The sequence below is a fragment of the Anopheles ziemanni genome, chromosome 2 (genome assembly GCF_943734765.1).
Source record: "Anopheles ziemanni chromosome 2, idAnoZiCoDA_A2_x.2, whole genome shotgun sequence".
Lineage (NCBI taxonomy): Eukaryota > Metazoa > Arthropoda > Insecta > Diptera > Culicidae > Anopheles > Anopheles ziemanni.
In genome coordinates, this window is record NC_080705.1 from 67,604,297 (window position 1) to 67,627,645 (window position 23,349).

The 23,349-nt window shown below is 42.8% G+C and overlaps 1 protein-coding gene across 1 annotated transcript in view; it reads right to left on the reverse strand.

Annotated features, from left to right (window-relative positions):
- Positions 1 to 6,110, reverse strand: part of LOC131294974 (retinal homeobox protein Rx) — a 40,813-nt gene extending 34,703 nt beyond the window's left edge. The window contains exons 1-2 of the mRNA XM_058323032.1: positions 5,897 to 6,110; positions 5,665 to 5,778 (exon numbers count right to left, since the gene is read on the reverse strand). Of these exons, the coding sequence (XP_058179015.1) occupies positions 5,665 to 5,778; positions 5,897 to 6,110 (328 nt within the window). The remainder of the gene's footprint in view (positions 1 to 5,664; positions 5,779 to 5,896) is intronic.
- Between the last annotated feature and the right edge of the window lie 17,239 nt (positions 6,111 to 23,349).

Below are 23,349 nucleotides of genomic sequence, written 5' to 3' on the forward strand. Positions count from 1 at the left end.
CTAAACCTTGTGGGTTCTGCACGATCGATTACACGACGGTGAAAGGTCGCCAACGGATACGCATGGGGCGAATGGTGGTACGATTTAAAAACTTGTCACAAAGCTTTGCTGGTTTGCTTTTCCAAACCCCACGCGAGTAAGAAAAATATGGAAAATTATCCCGCTGACAGGTGACTGGAATGGTCACGAGATCTAGACGTCACGATAACCACCCAGCGGCTCGGCATTCGATTTGTTTTTCTAATTAATCCCTGCATTCCGGGCAACAGGCACACATACCCACATCGTTCACGAAACGAGAAGGGAAATGTTCGTTATGTTCGGTCGGGCAGCTCGTACAAATACGTTTATAATTGCTGTACGTTGATTAATCGATGCAATGAAATGTTCTAGCTAAGTGGGAGACTTCCCTCTGTGCCTAAGAAACCTAACGCGAAAGGAGCAGTTTTCAAGTTTCTGGCGGTGAGGCAGACTGAGTGAGTGGCAAATTTATTCACAAACCCGTGCAACAATCTGAAGGCTTTGCCGCATGTGGTTTAATTTGATTAATTCAATGTCGTTTGACATGTTTGTGGAAAATTTGTGGAGCGCAGCAGGAGAGGGTCGCGTTTGTTGAACATTATTAATTGTTCTTAGCAAAAAATATTGAATAATTAAATACCAATCGAGACAGTTCTCTCAATGTTCAAATGTTAGCTTAATTGAATACAGACGGAAAACAATCTTCATACCGTTGGAGAAAATATCCAATGACCGTACGAAACGAGAAATAATTTCCAATGGCTAGGAAGAGACCTTTGTTTAAATCTAGCCCTAATCCCCAAAGAAATCGAACCACTTTATCTGGTCAATCGATGCTAATTGGCAATCCTCTATCCTTCGACAAACATTATACCCCCAGTGAGGCCCCCAATTGTCTTTCTCTAGGTGATTCGATCGGTTTGACAACGTAATTGCATAATATTGCGACTGATAGAGAGTTTCAAAGAAAGATCCAGTCCAGCAGTGAGAAAATAGTCTCCTTGTCGTTTTGCAGGACGGCATTTTCTATCAAATGTCCTGCTGAGACCGACGGCATGAAGAAAACATTGAAATTCCTGCTCGTTTTTGTGCTCCTCTGATTCGATTAAGAAGATACAAACACATTTGTTCGTTGGAAATGCAAGCTGCAATTTGCTGCACTCATTGTCCCAAACGGGTTGCGATTGAACACCGGTGGTATGGTGACGTCTAGGATAAAGTGGGGTTTTTCGAAGGACTTCCGCTTCAACCGAATCCGGACCAAGATATCCTGCTTGTCGCTAAACGTTATCTCACGATCGGAAGGAACCCGATGAAATGCACCTTCCTAGCAGAAGGCAAGACCGCAGAACTAAAGGGGTCCTCGTTCGCCCCTGCTGATTGAGTTAGTTTTCCATTTGGTGCAACTCTTTCATGTCTCAAATCTCCTCTTATTGGATTTCTTCCGACTCGGTTCCCGGGCCGCAAGCCGAGTGGACCGAGAGAAAAGTACCGGCTGGCTGGCGTCTAGGGCACGGGATGGCGCCTGGGAAAAGCCGACGCCATCAACCCCTGTCGCCGAAATGCTTTCCGAACGCCGGCCGATCCGGTGGCCCTTGTTTCGAAATGCGGGGGCCCCTAATTGCACTGTATCTTGCTGTTAATTTATCTAATTTGCTGTGTGTGTATGTATTTTCGGATCGGGCAGGGAAAACAATGACGCCAGAACGGAAACAACGCCGCTCCGGAACATCGAACTCATAGCTAAGTGATATTTAATACACTTTCTTGCCACGTCACGGCACGGGTCTTTTGTCGGGTGGATTGTTCTTCGGGATTTCTTTACTTCTGCCAGTTTGTAGGAGGAAAATGTGGTGTTGAACGGTCCATTTGAAGAGGTCTCGACAGCTCAGAAGACAACAGGAATAACAATTGCAAGGGTGCAGAATGAGATGAGTGTTTTTCCTTGCTCCATCTGATAAGTGTTTGTGGTTAGTGAAAGAATTAAATCCAAATAAGTAAATAAACTACATTTCTGTTTACTTTTATCTTCTTCAGCCAACATAGCCAAAGATCAAAGACAGATTGTGTCTTGGTGAAAACGATCCACCCTCTTAATCATAAGCGATTTTGAAGCTGCGTAAAATAAACGTAGACCAGGCACACAACACTTCTCATAACTATGATATAAAATAAATAAATTAAATTGAAATACATACGGCATACCCGATTGGTAGAGCAAGTAGTGCCGAGCAGGCACATTTATGCATGATTGACATGACTAATTAACCGGTGCGCAGATTCACCAAAAGAATTGGGTCAATAGCAACAGCAACTTAACTGAATGCTGCTTACGCCCAGTAAATCTGAACAAAGCTCCATTCAACCAATTTGTGCCACTCACTTTAGAGCCACTGTCGCGAGCCTTCGCTTCACAATGCTCCCCCGATCCAATTGGTGGGGACTGGCGTTGACGTACTTCATCGAGTAATAGAATTACTACAATCTACCTCTATCAACGTCTCCCCTTGAGACCAACGGTGCCACCTCTCGGGACGATGGAGTCTTCTTAATGGATGCAACATCATTATTAAGCAATCGTAACACTCATTTAATGATTAATTAAGTGCTAAACATATGCCGCGCGCAAGAGAGGGATCGATGGAGGATGGGTTGATGGGAGCAAAAGGGTAGTTTATTGTTATTTATCCGCACGTTAATGGATCGAGCAGGTCGCCGAAGCTCAGGAAACCTGCCCTGCTGTACTTTCAGCACCGAGCTATGACGCCGATGAATGTGACTCTTAATTTACCACACGTTAACCGTGATGGAAACACAGAAAGGAATTGGAGAGACTTAAAAAAAAGTGGCTTCCCTTGGAAGCCAGAACGATCTGCTGGAAATAAAGCCGTCAGGAGCACTTCTCTCCAGTAGAAAAGCAAGAAACAAGAAACAAGAAACAAGAAACAAGCGCCAAAAAAAATGACAAGTAAAAAGCGCCCGTATGGAGTAAAGAAGCGTTAATAAATCAATCAAAGAAACACTTCCCCCGGGGGCCTTTGCTGACCACTTTGGCCACCATTCAGGGCTGGAGCGAGGAAAAAAAATCGTTTGATTAATTTAGTTTTAACCATGCCACACCACGTGTTAAAATCATCGACAGCTGGACAGGTGAGCCGTCCTAAGCCGTGTTATGCTTTGCACCGCGACGAGCATAAACATCCTTCGACCGGATTCCGCTCATTTTGTTCGTGTTTTGCTCCAGTCGTTGGTGTTTTCTTCCGCTCATCGTCGACACTCGACCAATTTCAGCGCTGCCGACGGACACGGTGGCTTTTGGACCGATTTTTTTTTCGATTCCAAACCATGGCAGCCGTCGAGCGAAAGGAGATTTTAAATTGAATTAGAGATCCCTTTGGCAGGTCTGAAAAGTTCGTGATCCAATGACTTGCCCCGAACGTTGTGCAGAGCTTGGGTTTTTTGTTTTTCTTTTTCGACCAGATTCGACCAACCGTAACCGAAGCATTATTTGAGCATAAAAACCGATCCGAGAGCTTCATCAGGGCGTAGACGTGTTGATCTCCTTTCCGATTGATGGAAGCAACGTACGTTACACGCTCCATTAGACAGTTGAGTGCGCATTCGTTGGCTAAATTGGGCTAGAGTGAAGCCTTCCAAACGACCGTTTTTACTCAAACGTGCAAATATCTCCAGCAGCTGTCTCGTAATTGCTCTGCAAGGACATTAGGAAGCACCATTACGAAACCTTTCGATCACGAATCCTATGGGAAGGCGTACTGAGCGTATCGAAGCTCAATCTTTCTAGCTACGCATACGCTTTCGCATACGAGATCACATTGTTTTTCCAAGCACCACCCGAGGACGCTCCTCTGGATTGTCAGATAGTGGAACTGGATCGAGCCTGGGTTGATTGATTGGCAACTGGCAAAGATAAGGCGAGCAAAGATGGGCTCGGTTGATTGTCAGGGATAACGGGGATTTGTTAAAATCCCTAATGTCCCCACGTCTCAGCGCCAAAGGGGGAAAAGTGAAACCGAACCGGCAAATTAGCGAGACTGGTGTAACCCTTTTCTCGCACACTCTCTCTCTCACAATCGATCATCTTTCTGATCTTTGGAAAGGGTTTGAATAATTGATGTCGTGGGATTTCTCGGAACCGCAGCCCAGATTGTTGCTGCCTCGGCTCGATGGCTTGGGAGCAATTAATCAGATGCAAACAATGTGATGATAATTTGGGAATTGTTTTCGAGTGTAGATACGGTCGGTTGAAATACCCTTTATGAATGAAGGTTGTGAACCATTTGAACATGTAGAAAGCAAAAGAGGAGGAAAGGAGCAATAATACCCATTAATTATAGGGCCGGGCTGATGAGTGGAAAGTGTTTGCATTTGAATAAAAACTACAATACTTTTCTCGACACTTACATACAGAGGTCAATCAAAAGCATTGAAGGAAGTGGCAAAAAAGAAAGAAAGTAAAGGGAAATGGCAAGAGAAGAGCAATGTATGTACAAATCTGTTAGTAGTGAAATGTGGATTTGAGAATGATGTATCTTAATACAAAAGCAAAAATGGTGAGAACATTTTTGAAAATACCAAATAAGAATAAAAACTTCGTAACAAAATCAAATTAATATAGTACCAAAAGAGGAAGAAAAAGCGTTACTCCATATTGTTCCAAAAACCACAAATTAAATAGCATCAAGTTTATTTTTTATATGATTTTAGGATATGAATTTTACTATAAATGGGCAATAGACGTCAGATCTGTTGTATTTAATAACAAGTTATGTTAGATGTTTAAAGAGCAACTCTCTAAGAAACAATTTTGCAAAATATCTAACATGAAAAACGAAGCGGCATATTGAAAGCATGTTAAGTCATAATACTATATTGGATTCAAAAATATCCCTTTAAATTATGGAAAAAACAACATGTGGTGGATTTACTACAAAGAAAAACCTTTTTCTTTATGGGACCAAACAATATTAATATTCGCCAATATTGATAATCCACAAAATGTTCATATATCAACGAAAATGTGCAAATTGACAAATGGTAAAGATGTTTTTTGAATACCCCTAAGTAGCAGTATTTTTCATTGCATTGTTCACTTTTTGGAGTAAATTTAATTGGAAAAAATCAGTTGCAACAAGAAAGAAGTGTATCAGTAGTCGACTTTTACTGTATCGAAAGAAGGTTTGCTTGATTGAAATTAGAAGTCAATCTTTCTTAAAATGTTATCGTATAAAAATGGACGAAATATTTAGAACAACATGAATTTACACTGGAACCTATTAAGAAAAACAATTATTCGAAGGTATAAATTTTAATTTTTATGATATGGTTAAAAAAATTATCCATGATTAAAATTAAGATCGTTCGTAACCACCAACGGAAAACTTTTTTATCTCGTGCAAATTATGTTTTCAATTATTTTTTAATCTTTCGATAAAATACTGGAACGTTCACTCTTGAAAATTAAAACATTTTGAGGGACATGAAGATGTTAGATGTTATAGTGCACTAATTAAATTTTGTATGCATTGTTGAGTGAATGAAAAGTACATCAAATGAAAAGAACCCTTTACCTTCCTTAAAAAAAACTACGACAGAGCAATCCGTTCTAGATTAGTATCCTACCTCCATTTTCACAATTATTCAAACCTAGTATAGCGTCGATAGTGTGGCGCGGGGTGAGCGTTTGGCCGCCGGGTCCGAACTTTTTCGCCGTATCTTTGAGGAAAATCCCATTCTCTGCAAAGTCAAACGATAAGAAAAGGGGATCGCATTCGTTGAGTGTTAGAACGTCGTCGAGCTTCAGGCGGCCGATCCGCGTCCACCAAGCATTTCGAGTCGTGTAGGCGTTGCGTACCTTCGCGGAAGTTTTCCTCGATGTCGACATCCAGCTGGCCGCACTCCTTTAGCTTTTCCATGATCTTGTGAAAGTTTTTCGCATCGCGCACGTTCTCCAGCAGCTTCTGCACGTCTTCCGCCTCGTTCGGCGGGAACTGGTTGCGTGCAATCAGCTTCTCGATGAGATTCGTGAAGATCTGCTTCTGCACCTCCGACAGAGACTTGATGTCCATCGTAGGCGGGGAAAACCGGAGCGAAGCAGTACCTTCCTGCTAATCCGAATGTACCGATGGGCCACGGGTCACGGACAGTCTTTGCAGGACCGGAAACAAAATGTTCGCCTTTACGATGGAATTAACTTCACCGAACACTTTGCACGCTCATATACACATAAGAAATTATGGAAAAGATTAGTTTAGCTGGAAACCGATCACTGGACACCTTTCATCTCTCTTCAAACTAAATTGATTGCTGCTCGAAGCCCACTGAGAGCGATTTATTTTGCACAATTTTCACCTACTTTCACTTTTACCTTTACTTACTTTTTACTTAAGTACTTTATAGCATTGAAGTAAATTTCAATGTTGCTCATAATGTTTCACATATCACTGTTTACAATTTACGCTTTAAATTTTCGTGTTTCAATTAAAATATTTTCACCGATTTTCACCACTTGCGGCAAGTTGCATTATCCTTGAATCGGGTAGACGGTGCACAAACTTTGTGTTTTTCTCTTTCTTTCTTTCGTTTCTCCTCCACTCACTTGTGGTAAATTTTTCGCATTTTCCCGCTGTACCGGGCACAATTTGCATAGCACATATTCAAACGCCAGCCCGTGCAGGATGTCGTTCCGTGACACACTCCGACTCCGACTCCGACAAACGACCGAACCGAACGAACACGCGACTTTGTGGCGCACAAAACGCAACCAAACGCGCCAAAGGCAAACCGTCATCTGGCATGTTTTGGCGCTTTGGGAAGCGAAATCCTTGCGCTGCGAAACTCGACCCTCGCCGCTTGATTGAGTGTTTGCCTTGTCCCTCTCTAACATCTGTTTTCCCTTCTGCTCTCGGAGGGTGGCTTGGATGTATTATTTTCTCTCCACCCGTCTCTCGCCGTTGGCTGAACCGTGTGCTGGTGTTTGTGAGGAATTCTAGTAGGGGTGCATTTTAGGGGTTGCTGAGATTTCTTTGTGCGGTGTGTGTATACGTTATTCTCTCCCTCTCTTTTTCTCTCGGAAAATCCTTGCTCAAACGGTCCAAACCGTTGGTTGTGAACTCTTAACACACTTACTCACTTCAGTCATTCGTGTATGTGCGTGTGTGATTGCCTCAATCTTCTCCCATCATGCTCGGGATGCTGTGTGAGTGTGTACGATGGCCGCAAACACCCCTCTCCCGGGAGCTGGAGGAATTTTTACCCCATGTTTTCGACGAATGGCACGAGTGCGTGAGGCGCATTATCCCTTTTCCGGATGCTGCCTCCGGGAGAGCAAAAGAACGAAAGATAGACAAACGTTTACTTCCGCTTTTTCTCGCTCACACTCGATCCATTGCTTTCTCTCTCGCTCTCTCTCGCTCTCTCTGTTCTCCTGTGTTGATTTCTCCCCCTTTTATGCTCGTTCCAGCATCCATCCAAACCTCTCCGGGGGGAAAAACCGGCCCCCTTCGTAATGAGGCGTAATTTAAAGCACGGATAAATTGAAGACGCGCGCGCGCTCGCTTGCTGGATGGATTGTGGTTAAGGGAGTAAGAAGCCGAGAAAAAGAACCCCGGCGGAAAGTGCGGAAAAATAAAAGCAAAGTATACGTCGGCAAACCGTCCATTGTTGCGCCGGTGCGTCTCGTGCGGGCAACACCAGCAAACACATACACATCCAAGTGTGCGGCACGCGGTCGGAGAGATGAGTTTTCCTTCTCGTCGATTTTCACCCAATTTTCCCGCCAGCGGGAAGGGACGGTGGACAGGCGCCCGTTGCGAAACCCGGCACTCTCTGTGGGTAATGTAATTATTTGAAGTTTATTAATATTGAAGCTAGCGAGAGGCGGAAACGATGGGTGAATCATGGCGTTTTCCATGCCTTTTCAAACGGAAGGTGTGTGTTCAGGAAAAGATTCTGTCGGTGTGGTGGTTTTTCAAAACCTACTGAAAATTCAAAACACAAACCCAAACGTTGCTTGCATCTTTGCATCTTTGTCGCTGGAAATAGTTTTTCCACACCGTATTCATCCTAGGCAGAGTTCCGTCGGGTGTGGAGAAATCATTTTCATAGTCATTAGTACGAGCTGTCACTTGTGAATGGATTATTTGAAATTCACTTCGTGTATAATTAATTTAATTTAATGATCGATAATGGATTCACGCGTGATAAATCGCGTGTTTGTAGCTGGTTTACTTCTTTTCTATTTCATTAGGTTATTTGCGTACATAACAATCAATAACGAATCATTCACAGAATTAATTAGATTTTCATTATGCAAATCAACTCGCTCAATCAACTGTCACTAAAGCTTGCAAATGGTTCTGTAATGACATCAGTTTTGGATGTCATGTATTCAAAAGAATAAACAGTCATCAATTAGTTCCGTTCGCAACCTACTACTTGCATTGTTTTTGTTTTTACTGACTTGAATAACCAACACGTTTAAAAAAAATCAATCATCAAGATGGCGAATCAAATGTTTTCTATTACAGAAAAACTAACTTTTCTTCTCAGCAAACATCTGAACTATTTCTTGGGCAAGCTATTTATGTTGAGGAACATTCCTAGTCGATGTTCAAACTGATTAAGTCGAGGTTTGCCCTAGCTTCTGTTATACAGATTAATGTTTCATATTGTCATAATTTACCCTCTTTAAACTCGGATTACACGATGATGTACGAGTTGGTTATGTTTGTCTAATTATTTCGTTGTTAAATCCGAAAAAGGTCACAGTCTCGATTCATTTGCACCAATAATTTGCATGCTGATGGAGTACGTAAATTGCAAACAATGTTTGGAAAATTGCCCGAAATTCTCCCGAACCCCTTAGCACACGGATGTTGCAGGAAAGTATTATTACTGTTTGATTGCTAGTTTATTGGCCATCAGCGAGACAGCGGCCAAAAATGGCTTCATTTCGATGCACTTAGCCGAAACACCAAAACTCCACCATTGGCAAACATGGCTCCCCAAAGTCTCTCAGTCTTCGTCCGTTCGATCGTCCAGAAGAAAAGGCAGCCCTACTACTCCACACATTTCGGCACCGGAACCCGCCAAGGAAGCAATGCGTCGGTCTAATCACTTCCCTAACTCCCTCCCCCATCCAGCGCCCTGTCGTTTTCCTGACCGACCGACAGGAATGAGGGAGTAATTATCCACTTTCCCGTGGCACGTACTCCGTGGCTCGTTTTCTTTTCGATTTTTTTTGGCATCGAATTTAATTGTACCTCTAATTGCACCCGTTTGCCATCGCCTGCCGTCGGCGGACGCTTTCCAGGTGGTCATTCATTCATTCATTCGGTCGGGTGGGTGAGATGAATGGTGGAAGAAAAACAGAACACAAAATTGGCGCTGATGAAAAGCTCGCAGCGCGTTCCCCAACGGCTAACGCTAAGCCGAAAGCACCGGAGCGCGCGCGATTAGTTTGTTTCCCCCTTTTCCGTTTCCTTTTTCGTTTCGTTTTGTTTATGCGCACACATGTCCCTTCTGGAGTGTGTGGAAAATCCAAAACCCCACCGAACGATCGACAATCGGTGAGGCCGCAAGGAACCGAAATATGTATCTTCCTCCGGAGGAAGAAGACAAATCGAAAGAGAAATCAATTTCGATTGCGACTCCAAATAACAGTGATTGTGAGTTCGAATTTCATCAATCGATCGAAAGACCTCAGCAAAACCCTCCCCTTCCCTCTCTCTGTCCCTCCACCGTCCACTATTCTCGATCAGAATACAAACGAAGGAGGAAACGCGAAGCTTGAAAATGGAAGGAAAATGTTAGATCACAACCCGCTGCCGATGGGGTAAATTCAAATGGAAACGGTGTAAATGAATGAACATATGAATGAATATGTGGAGGTTTCCTTTTTAGTGTCGAAACAACAACTGAGGAGCACCACATGCCACAGGACGGACTGGTGAAAGATCGAGTAACGTGATTACAGGCATAGGATGGGATGAAAAAGTCCCGTATGAGACGACAGTGGAAGCGAAAGGTTTATAATTACAAAAATCTAATTTAAATTAATGCATTAATGCCACCACCGCACACCGGGAGCACATCCGATCGAGCAAAATGCTGACCGGCAGCGAAGAAAAATGGGCAAGAAAAGCGGCACGCACTGCACAAAAGGGAACTTCAAGCATCGATCAAGACGTTTGGTCTGATCGATCGATCGTTCGATCGAATGCTACGCGGTGTGCTGTGCACTGTGGGCACGAGCGAAACCCATCATCAACGATTCCAAATGGAAGCACACACTCACATATACAGCAATGGAGGCCCGTTGCTCTTTGGAAAGTGCAATTAAAATAAATCATCGACATCCTTCATTTTATTGATCAAATTACTCAACATAATTGCCCACAATAATATTTCAATTACAGTATTGGTGTGCTTTGCTTGTGTTTGCGTTCTTTTCTTAGCGCCTGGTGTCTTCACTTCGTGCGCTGCGTACGATTACTCCATTCCGAAAGAAGAAGTTCTGAAGCATCAACATTTGCTCCGTTAGTGAACCGACCAGCGGGGTTTTATTTTTGGCGTAACGTGGTAGGTGAAGTGGAATAGAGATGTAATTATCCTTCTAGTCTAAAGAACGTTGAAGAACTGAGTAGACAGCATGACTTCGTATTGGCAAATATTTGTTTAGCCCGCAGAAAATGGACCGCAGAACCATTACTGAAAAACGGTAAATCTCTGCAACAAATCTCAATGATGTATAAACTAATTTTTGATCAAAACTCCCTGATTACCATTACTTTGTTGTTTCATATATAGCAGCAATTCTGCTTTATCCATTTATCCGTATACCACAAATTCGTTACGCAATTTCGATAGATATGTGGTATAATATAAAATTTATGCTTTCAATTCGGATCCGTAACACATCATAATATTTTTAAAATTGTATAGCATAAAATAAAATTGAACGCAAATGATATTTTTTAAACCGCTGCTTGTGAATACTACACTAATCATATATCACACACCAACAAAAATGAAAAGCATCTTGCGCATCAAATCATATTATTCGCTGCCTTTCAAAGCCATCCATTCAACGTAATTGTACGCACACGCGGCCACAGTATTAGTCGGTAAAAGCATTTTAAAATGCTCGGGGAACGTGAGTGAACGCCAGCTTCGGCACTGTATTTTTCTTGTTTAATTATTTATCTTAAGACCTCTACCTTCGCCCCAAGCCAAGCACGAGCCGAAGCAGCAAGCACTGCTTGCGATGAAATTATCCGCGATGATGTTACATAAAACACACTTATCAACAAATTAGCCCTCGTGCGCGCGCGCCTTCCATGGGTTGGGGCTGGTGGTGGGTGCTTCGCGAAAGAAAGAGCTCGTACGGTGAGTGTGAAGAAAGAAAAGCAGCCCTCAACATTAACGACCCACGATCGGCTGATTGATGATGAAAACCATCAGCGAATAATGGAAATGAGGCTTCCGTCCGTAGAGAGGGGGAGAGCTGTTCTGGTGAGGGGCGCGGGCTGGAAGCATAATTTCCATCGACCCGAGCCCATCGAAGGAGCAAATCGAAGCGTTCTGCAACGATCAATTCATTGCGCACCCGGCGAGCGATGAAGTAAAAGACGGGGAAAAAAGGACCCGTGGTGACTCGCGACATTCCGGATTCTTGTGCGCTAACCAGCGCCAGTATGCAAGATTGGCTCCTGATGATAATGGAACAGGAGCATAAAATTGCCCCGAAACACTTGCATCGACGCCCCGCCACGAGGTGGACGAGAAGTGAAAAAGTTGACTCTTTGCGGCGGCGTGAATAATGTCTTAATGATGACGACAGACAGGGGTCCGGGGATCGTACGGGACGCGAGGAAACGAGGTAACAAGCCACCATGGACCACTGGGGGAAAACAAGCAACGCAACTTATTGGATGTTTTCGAAACGAAATCACTTAACCCGCCTACCCACTCCTTTCAGTGCGGCCGGAAAATGGAATCAAAACTGAGGTCCCCGGTGTCCTAGTTTGGTGTCCCCGTTCTTCCTTCTTTCGCTCCTCTCTGGGGAAATAATACCGGTGTGCATGTGTGTGGAAATTGGCCCTAATGAAGGTGATTACGACCATCGGCAAAGAGGTCCCTGGGGGAAATTCAACTGATTTTTATTAATGGTTTAATCAGACGACCAGTTTCGGTGGGACAAAAGGGATCTTGATTTGTGTTGCGCCAAGAATGAACGAATTTATTATAATTCACTCGTAGTTAGTCATTTTTGTCATATATATTGAATTGTTTAATACACATTCATTGAGGCATAGTTGTTGCTTTTGTATTGCGTTATTTTCATTTTGTTTATTATTTGGTTCCTCAGTTCTAAATTAATTTCTATTAATCAACTATAAGCATTGCTGCATCGTTTGCTAGTAGAATAAATAAATGTAGTATATCTAATATTTTCTGTAACAAAAACCGGGTTATATTAAAATAAAATATTAAGCTAAATCTAGAGGAAAATTTTGTAAATCTTACTTTTTACATATCCCATGTGATTTATTGGAATGGAATGTCAAAACGGATACTTTTTTTAATAGTTAGAAATTATAAGATTTGATTTGATTTTAAATGAACTGACTGCAATTGACTAAAATAATCTAAAACATACACTATTATCTAAAATACTGCCAACAAGGTTAATGTTTCTACCTAAGCGATAGTTATTTTTCAATAATTACCATCAACTTGATCAATAATAACGAGTGCAAACATGCATCTCGCTCCATATCTGTTTGCGGTGAAATTATGTTACGTGGAGTGAAACAATCTTGTATATTTGAGAAAATTGCCTTATCAAAAATATCCACCCAGGCGATCAACGCAGCAGATCACCCCAAACGACTCAAACCAATCACAGACAATTTGAGCCCCTTTCGATGGCCAATTCAGGCGTTGCTCATCCTTTGATCCGACCACTCAGAGCAGGTTGATTTCCAAATCGAAAAATCACCGTAACACGATCTGGAGCAAAACCGTTTGCGGCCGTATCTATCTAATTGTCCTGATCGCGCGATAGATCGATCGCCTCGATTTGCTTGCGACTTCGGAACCAATCTGCGCCACGAAGCGCCCGTAACAGGTTGCATATTTTGTTTTTGTTTTTTTTTTCTGACCGCTTATTTTCGTTGATTTTCTTATTGTTTGTGCGTTTGGGTTTCGGTTTAGGAAAAATCAAAACCGTACTTTGGAACCGTGGATCAACTTACCGCAATCATTCGCCAGACAGGCTGGCAGCGGCCTTCCTTCTGGGGGGTGGGGCTGGAGGGAGGGGGAGTGAAAACAGTAGCTTGTAATGATTTCCTCTCCTTCATGCTACCCTTTTCTTCCCCTGCTCGGAAAGCAGAAAAACGATCGGACGAAAAAGATGCTCGATCGTACATTTCGACTCGTTGAAACCGATCGATTAATCTAATTGTGAAGCAGCCGAGCGTGCCTTGGGCAGGATAGCCACCTTCAGGCACGCCACAAATTGTTCACCCCGGAGTAAAGTGGATAAATTTTTTGGCAAGCCATAAACAACGCGCACACATCAGCACGCGCACCCTCGGGCCGCGCATCTTAAGTGATTTGGAAGTGAAATGGGAAATTGGAAGAACCCGTCCGCGCGCTCCGTACGCTCGTGTTTGAAGGAGCCGGGAGGCGGCCATTTTTTCGCTAAAAGCTTCTGCCATTCCAGCATCGAACGGCGCAATGAGGCAGTGGAGGCAAGAAGGCAACACATCAATCACAAAAGCGAAACATTTCTGATCGCGCGTAATGATGATGATATGAGTAGCGTTATTAATTCGTAATTTTTATGGCCGTTCGCAATTATCACGCGGGAAGGAACGTAGCGTGAGGAGGTGGGGCGGGGTGAGGTTGAGAAATTTCCTTTCCTTCATCGCGATCCGGACGGAATCGTGCGCACCCTTATTTTGCTTGCCAGAAATCGAATAAGAAAGGAAGGAGGAATTGGGATGTGGTTTGATCGGAGGAATGCTACCGAAATTATGCTGCTGCACGGGATGGGATCGTCCCGGGGGCACATCGGGTGCGAGATCATCGTGTGCAAATGGAGATTTAAGTAGAAACGGAAGGCACGAGCTACGGAGCCCAAAATGGATAGAACTTTATCGCCTCCACCGGCGGAGAGAAAACCTGTTATTAACGGCGCGCGGTGCAGAGCGTGCAGACGGTTAGAAAATTAAAATACCAGTCTGGAAGGAAAACTCTTGATACGATGTGAGTTCTGGAGGAAGGTTAAAAAGAAACATCAGTAGGGAAATTTCATTGAAAGAGGAAAAACCAAACTCATCAAAGTTTGTAAGCTGTTTTGATGTTTTTTATTATCAATTAATGGTTTAACAAGTTGCTAGAAAAAATGTGAAAAAAAGGCTTTCAAGATGATACATGTAATATATGCAAAATCGTGAGAAATATATGTGAAAGCAAACAAACATACTTCGTAATCATTATTGAGATATGATAAGCCAAGCAGCAAGCGATTATAAATAATGGTGTCATCCAAACAGTGTTATCGAGTCATGTTGAAGGATACACGTCTACATTTTTCTTAAATTACTTGATTATTGCGCAAATTGAAAGTTTTGTCCAACCAAATTTGTTTTTATATACATTCTGAAACAAATACATAATCGCTTAGTTTATCGGATAACTAGTGTTGTAAAGTTCAGAGATGAAAATCGAGGTATAACATTTTTATTTCTACTCTTACATTTATGCATACAACATAATGTTTCCACCACAATACATAATAAACCTAAACCTTTTTCTCAAAATATTTCCATAAATACAATCAGGTATGTTTTTAACCTAATAGAACCGTTTGCACTAATCAAATACGTCAGCAAACTATCCCATCAATAAGAAACGAAATTGACGCATGTCGGAAGTGTCGTTATAAACTACCGACGGCAAACGTCGGGCATCTGATGAACCATGCTCCGGGCCTCAGTAGAATGTTGCCATGCTACCGACACAACCCCTACCGACGGAACATTTTCCAAATCAACATCTCAATTAACCCATCACGCCGTCGTCATCCCAGCCTCATCTCGTGCCCCAAACCGGCGGTAGGAAAAACCTCAAAAACATCACAGTTCACCATCTGTCCCCAGTCAAATCGTGTTCCTTGCTACGGAAGGTCTTCATTTTATATCACATACTTTGCGTCCCGCTTCCGCCAGAGATGGGACGTCCTTCTCGCTTTCCACCACCCTGAGAGACCGCAGAGAAAAATTGATTTCTGTTGGAGATTTATCTTATAAATTTAGACTCCTAAGCTTCCTTTATAAATTAGAACCGTTTAAACTCATAGCGTCCCCAACGTCCCGTGTCGTGCGCCAGTGTGTCCTCCCAACAACAGCGTCCCCGGCACACAAACACTCACGTAGCTTCGTAGTGGGGCACTACCACAGCGATAGGTAACGGTCGTTTCGTAAAAAGGATACCGAGGGAGGACCGAAGGCGCGGCGGAGGATTTAATTTGAAAATAAAGAGACCCACTCACCCCCCGGGTTCAGCAAGGGAACCAAGAAGGAAAAACAGGATCTATGATCGTTAGCCCAGAAATTAGAGGAGCTCCCGGAGCCGCCCGAAACCCCGACGGAATCAACATCGGGAGCTGGAACGAACGTCGGGAAGATAAATTGATCTTGCAATGGTGCGTGGCTACAAAAGGTGTGGAGGAGGGTGGAAGGCTGGAAGGTCATGGGCAAAGCAGCGTGTAGAAGCAAGAAAAACAGAATAGAATCTCGGGGAGCATAGGAAGCACAGGCGGAAGGTGTGAGGGTGCGGCGCGGGCCGAGGAAATGATACAGCAGATTTAAACAGCCACTTTAGTTACCGTCGATCAGCATCCAATTGTTGATGGGATTGGGCACCCTTCGGTTCCACCAGCCATTCTCTTCCCCCCTCTCACTCATACTGTCTCTTTTTATCCTCAATTAGAAGGTTCGAGCGCCATACTAACACTAGCAAAGTGGATCCTGCGAGCGAGTACACTGGCTTTCGATGCTAGAGAAACATTAGCCAGAACACGTACATTCGGGTGGTAGATAAAAGGAAAATCACCGAGATCGAAAGAGAAGCGTTGAGCCAGCAACCAGCTACATCTTTCTCGTAGGAGAAAGAGAAGCGTAATAATATCTGAGAAAAAAAGCACACACCCGCCGGAAAACTCCTCCTGTATCCTTCCTGGCCCATTCTGATCTCTGCTCGATGGATGTGTTTTTTAAGTAATGATTAAATTTACGAAATTTAATTATATGTCTACATTCCGGTAGGTTCAGATGGAGGCTTGAGGTGCAGTGGCATGTTGTGGAACCGCTCTTCAGTTGATTATTTTCAGTTAGCAAACTTGATGCAGAGGAGCTCTACAACTTTTAACAATTTGAACGTAGTTACCATGGATTTTTGGAATGAAATAATTAAAATTTGGTTTTAATCTTGGTTTTGAAGGAAAACCCGGATTTTTTAATTTCCATTCAATATAGTTTTACCCGTTCTTATTCCACTTTTATTCAGTAAAGCACCCTTGATGGGTTCGTTCCAATTATCCAGTCGAATGAAAAACAGGAAAATTCAACGAAATACTCTCACACCCTTTATTCTCTCTGTCTATCTCTCTCTCCGAGATGAGATGGAAATAAAGAGGCGGAGCTACGGTGGATGAGGCGTCATTTTTATCTTAATGGACCAATCGATTGGTAATGGGATTCATCTCTACCTCCACACGATGCTCGCTGTGTTGGTGCGTGTTCGATTGCGTATGCACCGCGAGCACGTGGTGTTCGGTCGCACGCACACACATTACCATTTCGTCTTGCACACTTACAGACACCACACATACACCTCATGAAGGTCCTGATCACGATGGGGAAAGGAGCAGCATCTCGTTTAAAGAGAAGTAGAGAGTCGGCGAGTTTGTTCCCTCACGGCGGAAGTTTGTCAGGGTTTTTGAGTAGTGAGCGAGTCGTGAAGTGACGCTTTCATCATTTTGACCAGTGTTTGACAGCTGTCACCAAAGATCAGACTCCATTTGTGGCCCTCTCCGCTTGCCTAGACATGTCCCGAAGCGCGATGCAGCGTGCACAACCGGGAAGAGAAATGTTACGAAACAAATACTTTCGTTTGTGTTGTTCATGCCAAGAAGTTTGTGCCAAGAAGTATGTAATTGGAAATTTTATCAACAACTTGGTAAAATATCATCATTGTTTTGCTTGAATTGTTTTATCTAATATTCTGACTCATATGTACTACAATTTAAGTTAGGTGTTAAAGGTTAAAAAGTTCAGAGGAGTTTCAAACTCGATTTTTAGAACAGTTAAAAGTGTTTAGCATAATTGCATCGCAGTAGTAGTATAGGGAAAATGGAAATGCTCGCTAGCTATTTATTACATTTTTATAAAACTTTAACGTAAACCTTCCTTCACTACATTCTTGATAAAACACAGAGAGGTTATACTTAAAACCTTTTTTAGTAAAAAGACTTTTACTACTAACATTTTTAATGGCCACAACTATTTTACTACCTAACTATTTTACTACCCACCAAAAGTAATTATGTAAATTTATTTTATCACAGCAGCAAGACAATTCGAAAAGTGTGTTGATGGTTTCAATACTTATTCAACTTTGCTCGAGACTGATAACTATAATCCTTCGTGGTGCGTTGCCCCGCCTTCTCGGAGCTGATCGTTAGATTGATATTGAAATTGACAGGCTAAATTAAAATTAATTAATTCAAAATGCCAATCTTTCCATTTTACGCTCTCCGCTTAACCTTGAAAAAATAAACCCCTCTCGATGGGCTTTAGTCGTCCGTTAGGGAACAGGTTACCTTACCATTCTGTCCACGCCAACGAGATATCGTGATTTCGTGGCAGTCTTTCAGCCCGTCCGCAACCCAGTTTCCTCACCCTCCTACTCCTTTAACACTTCTTCTGAGAGAAAAACAAGATATAAATATGGCGTCCTAAATGAAACCGAACTGTTTTCCCTCCCGGTATACCGATGGTGGGAATGAACTCCGATCACAACCCACCCTTACCTTTACTTCCCAAGCTAACGGGTTGAATAATTAATTAACATCGCATCAAAGCACCTGTCCTAAAGGTAGGGGCTATCGCGGGCGATAAGAAAAGGCATCGCTATCGAGCTAAGCTAGGAGTGAAAAGTGGGGTTAAGCAAGCGAGTGAGCCTTCCAATGCCAACGAGCGAAGGTAATCTTAATGAAATCAAAAATACCAATCATCTATCGCGCCTCGTCGCGAGACGCCTGCACTAACCCCTTCACAAAAGGCGCCAAACTGGAGGCAATAGCGATCGGTTGGAAAACGACCTCAAGTAAACGCTGCATTCCGAAGGTTTGTAGCTTGGAGAAACCCGACGCCGGAACGTTCTGGGCCGCCGCGAAATGGGAGATGATTAGTAATAATTGGTGTTAGCTTATAGTCATGCGATTAATTCAATTCAAACTCGTTTGCATACGCGAGAAGTGAGTGGCAAGGCCCGAGAAACTTAAAGGACATTGACGGCAGGGGCAGAACTGGTGGTGAGGGACTAGACATCAACCAATGCAGACAATCCATTACAGCGTTTAGCCTTTTGGCGTTGAATTTAACGTTGTTATGTGATTACCCAAGGTAAATAGCTTGTCGCGGTGCAATGTACTATCGAACTAGAATGTGTTATTGTAAGCAATCATTTCGCAAAACAAATATAAGAACACTAGACAGCTCAAGGTAATGGGACGTTGCTTGCAGGACTTACAACATTTAATTAGTATCATTATTGCTTTGGAATTCCTAGACATATCTCTCTAAAAAAGAATTCATTAGCATTCTTTGTATCGTAGTCTATTGTTCCCTAGCTAATCCAAAATAACACTGTATATAGTCTTAAAAACAATATACAAACAGCTGAACGATTAAACCCAAATCCAAACTGAAAACAACAACATCAACGGTACCTTTCTTATGCGAAAATAATTTCGGCGATGCCAAGAAAAATCGAGTTATTTTCTCTTCGTTTCTCTGTAGCAACCTTTTTTCTCTGCTACCACCCAGCGTGACTGGGGACTGGAAAAATCTGTTGTCGCCCGGTCGTCCCAAAGGAGTTCCCGAACGGAAACTGCAACCTTTCTGATAACGTTTTGCCCTGTTTTAACCAACTCTCCACTCGGCGATACCGATTGCGCGGGTTTAATGCCACCAAGTGGGCGATTTCCGCCGACATCGTCAGCCGACGGAGGGAAAATTCGCAGGAGTGAAGATTAAGCTTTTAGCAAAACAGTAAAAAAAACAAAACAGGAAGATAAATCAAGCTGAGAGCATTACCGTACCCGTTCAAAAAGGTGGCCCCGCGAAGAAAGTGTGAGCGAAGAAGAAAGGCATTAAGTTGCTCTATTATTTTCTGCATTGCTAATAATGACTTTTAAATTCAATTTATTCACCCGGGGAAATTGTTTTGCAAAATGTTCTCTAATTTCGTTACGTGATTGTCGAGTCGCGTCTTCGAACGAACGAGCGCACGCTCGCGCCCTATTTACACCATTGTTTACCTCCCGGGTTGGGGTTGGGAGGTCGTGCACCTTGTCTTCGGGAAATCCTCTGGTGGAAAAGAGTGGGTGGGGGGGGGGGGGGGGGAAACATAGTGTCGAGCAGTCATCTCTTGGCACGGGTTTACGAATCCTTATGGAAGGAAGCGCGGCTACGATCACCCGCTATGAAGTGCTTGCGGAATAGATTAAGCTGATTTATTTCCCAGTTGATTCGGGATCGGCACGAGCGCAGAAGAATATGGTACGTTATTTTTGCTGTTTTCCGAATCATGAGTTTAAAATTTGATTAGAGTTAAAATTAGGTTGATATTATTTGTGTTTTCTACGGTTCAGTTAATAATTTACCAGAGATTTGGGAGATTCTTTGACCAAATTGAAAAGAAAGTTTATGGTTGAAACAAAAACACAAAAAGTTGATCGTAAGAACTCCTGTAACAATTTAAACTTGTCAACCATGACCCAAAAAATCAACAGAAATTCATGAAGAAAACCATAATGGAACCATTGAAGCCATCAGTGAACTTTTTTAAATTCTTTTGAGGAAGTTTTTGTATAGGCAAGCATATAACGGCAAACTGTAATTAAATATTTTCATTCATTCCATTTAAAGCGTAATGGATATATTTGTACCGTTCGCTGCCAACGCAAGAAATAGTCGTATCGAACTAAAACAACCCGTAATGAGAAACGCACTTTGGAGAGCAACTCTACGCATTTTCTTTCGATTTGATCGCTTATTGATCGAAACCGGGAACTATCGTCTGCCAAACGTCCGGTACGCGCAACTAAATGAGATTTATGAAAATCCTTCCACTATCAAAATACCACACCTCGGAACCATACGACAGCACAGGCGGGCGGCTCATTTTCATCCCATTGGCTATCTTGGTCTCTAAATAAATGTCGGGAAATGAAAAGCAAACTTTCGCCCAATAAAACCCCTTGGTCAGGTTGTCAGGCAGATATGCTGTATATGGTGGCTCGCGAAGGGCGTCCGTCAAAAGCGTCGCGGTGGCCATTTTGGAGCGAGCCCTTTCCGATGTCAATTTCGGTCTCCGGTCCGGATCGTTCGGGGCCGGCCACGTCAGTCCGCGTTTGCTTTGAACGCTGCAGTACCTGAGATTAATTACAAACAAACTCATTATTGTAATGAAAATATATTTAATTATTTTATCTCCACGTGTGAGCTACAGTATGAAGCCCAACTCTTGTGTGTGAGTGTGTGCTTAGTGGTCGACGTCAATGGGCGGACCAAAGTTTTGGTCGTGCTTAGAACGGAGGAAGAACTGGAGATGAGAACCACTGAGAGGACTGCCGGTTCGGACGGATCTGTCTTCTCGCAGGATTATGACGGACCCCGGGTTCACATCGGTGCTGCTACACGTTGACATTGATGATGCGGTTGATCCTGACGCCCCGATGCGCGCCGACGGACACGGCAACATCCAAACAGCGGACAGAATAATCGCTGCGAGCGGGAACGTCCTGCGAGGAGCGTAGATTGTGTGTTGGTTTAGTTTTATTAAAATCACATCCAGCCCGATGCCGTTGCATAGGTTGGTTCCGCCCTTCATCCGTTCAGAGAGGCGGGCTAGAGGAGTACGCACGAGGGGGCACGCGACGGTTAAATGGGTTCGAAATTAGTTTGATATCTCCTTACCGAATATGCGGTTTCGTCAGGACTCCACGGTCACCGCAGCTTTGTTTGGCCTGCATAACGAGCGGATCAAAGATAAATTATCACTGAGTAATAAGACTGTACTTTTAACTACATTTTCACAAACTTAGCTTTCGGTGATAATTTATCAGTGATGCTACAGAAGTATCCTTTTTCATTTTATTGATTTCACTCAATAGTGCCAAATTATTCAGAGCAATTGTCAGGAACAGGCCGATTAGATTAACTTACTATAATTTGTTTTGTTCTATCGTGGTTTTTTTATTTATCTCATCAATTTAAGTATCCTCATAATTTGAGCCTAGGAAAGTATTGTTTCTAATTTGCCAACGATTTGTTTGTATTTTAATATAATTTACTGTACAATTTATGTAAAACATTGGTGTGAAACCGAAAACTATAAAATAAAAAGCATTTAGAATATGCGCATTAAAGAACTGGCAGCTTTCATTCTAATGATAGTAAAACTGGAATTAAATACTTATCATACGATTTATTATTAACCTAGCAATAACGTAGAATTATTTATCTACCCATTTATTTTTGATTAATAATAATAACCGATCTCAATCCTCTGTTAATAACTATAACTTTTGATATCAATACAAAATATGTTTTCTCTTCTGAATAAAATAATTTTGCTTCTTAAATTTCCCAATCAAACTTATTCCTAAAGGAAATTTTTGATCCTGTTATCAACTGCAAAAGCGCTCTACACATAAATAAAGATGGTAAAAACATTGCATTTGTTGTAACATAAATCAAATATTTGCAAACTTCTGCATTATCATGTTCAGCATAAGATAGAGCATACACACAAAATGGAACAGGAAAGAAATAAATCGATCAAACGAAAATCAAGGGAGATTAATGTGTTGTTAAAAAGCCCTTGCTAGACCATGGCTGTTAACGTATGCTGGAAGTGTTTCGTTAGACGTTTACAGAAGCATCGGGCCAGAACATGGCCACTCGAAAACCACCCAAATGTCATCCATTTGTGGGCAGCATCGTTTAGCAGTGATGAGATCATAATTTGTCCAATTAGGTCCGATTCCCTGCTGCGTCAACCGAGGACGTTTTATTCCGGTTTCCTGCATCCCGCTCGTTAGGCCGGGATTTGGTTGTCCTCCGGTTGGGTTTGCTAATTTAAAAACTATTACCAACCGTTCGATCGAGCGAACGGGAAAGGTACCCCTTTTTGATTGGCGTTCGGGGAGGATTTAATTTTAAAACCACATCGATGGAGGAACGGCATATTCGTATCCTTTTGTGAGCACATATCCATTTCCTGATCCAGACCCAACAGACTCGGCCTCGGAAGAGTGTTTTAATCCTTTATAACGAAGGAGAAAGGATTGCTTCGGAAGAAAAACATGTTATTCCTTTCCAAAGTATATAATTAAGTTTGTTATCTAGGGAGGGCAGGCCCGAATATTATTATTTCTGCTATCGAGCGCACAAATGTGCATAAAATCAAACAACCTAAAATTCAATTTCTACATCAGCTCAGCGAGAAGTGCCTTCCTTCGGGTCCATTATTTGAACCCACTTGAGCGCGGGCCACAAACACTGTCACCAACACCCGGACGGGGCGATGACGGGATCAAGAATCGTCCGCGTTTTGCAACAAAACTTCGTTACAAAACTGAACAAACATGTTTGGTCTATGATTTTCACCGCATGACGTCCCCTCCGTTCCCGGGGGCGCGCTCGTTCCGGCGCCCCTTCCGGTCTGTCCTTTTCCAGCAGTTTTCTTTTTGGAAGGGGTTTCTCTCTCCCTCCCGTTTTCATTTAGAGGCTCCTTTTGGGTTTCATTTAACCTAGCAAGCAAAAACCCCGAACCCAGCTCGGGCTGGGCTTTGGTCGAAACAGTCGATAATTGTTGGTTCAAACAATATTTGTTCTTTCACCACCTCTCCGTGCCGCTGTACAACCGTTCCGCGATCCGGGACACCAATTGGAAAATTGAAAAATTAGGCATTGCCAGTACCAGCTGCCAGGTAGAAGGTGAGAA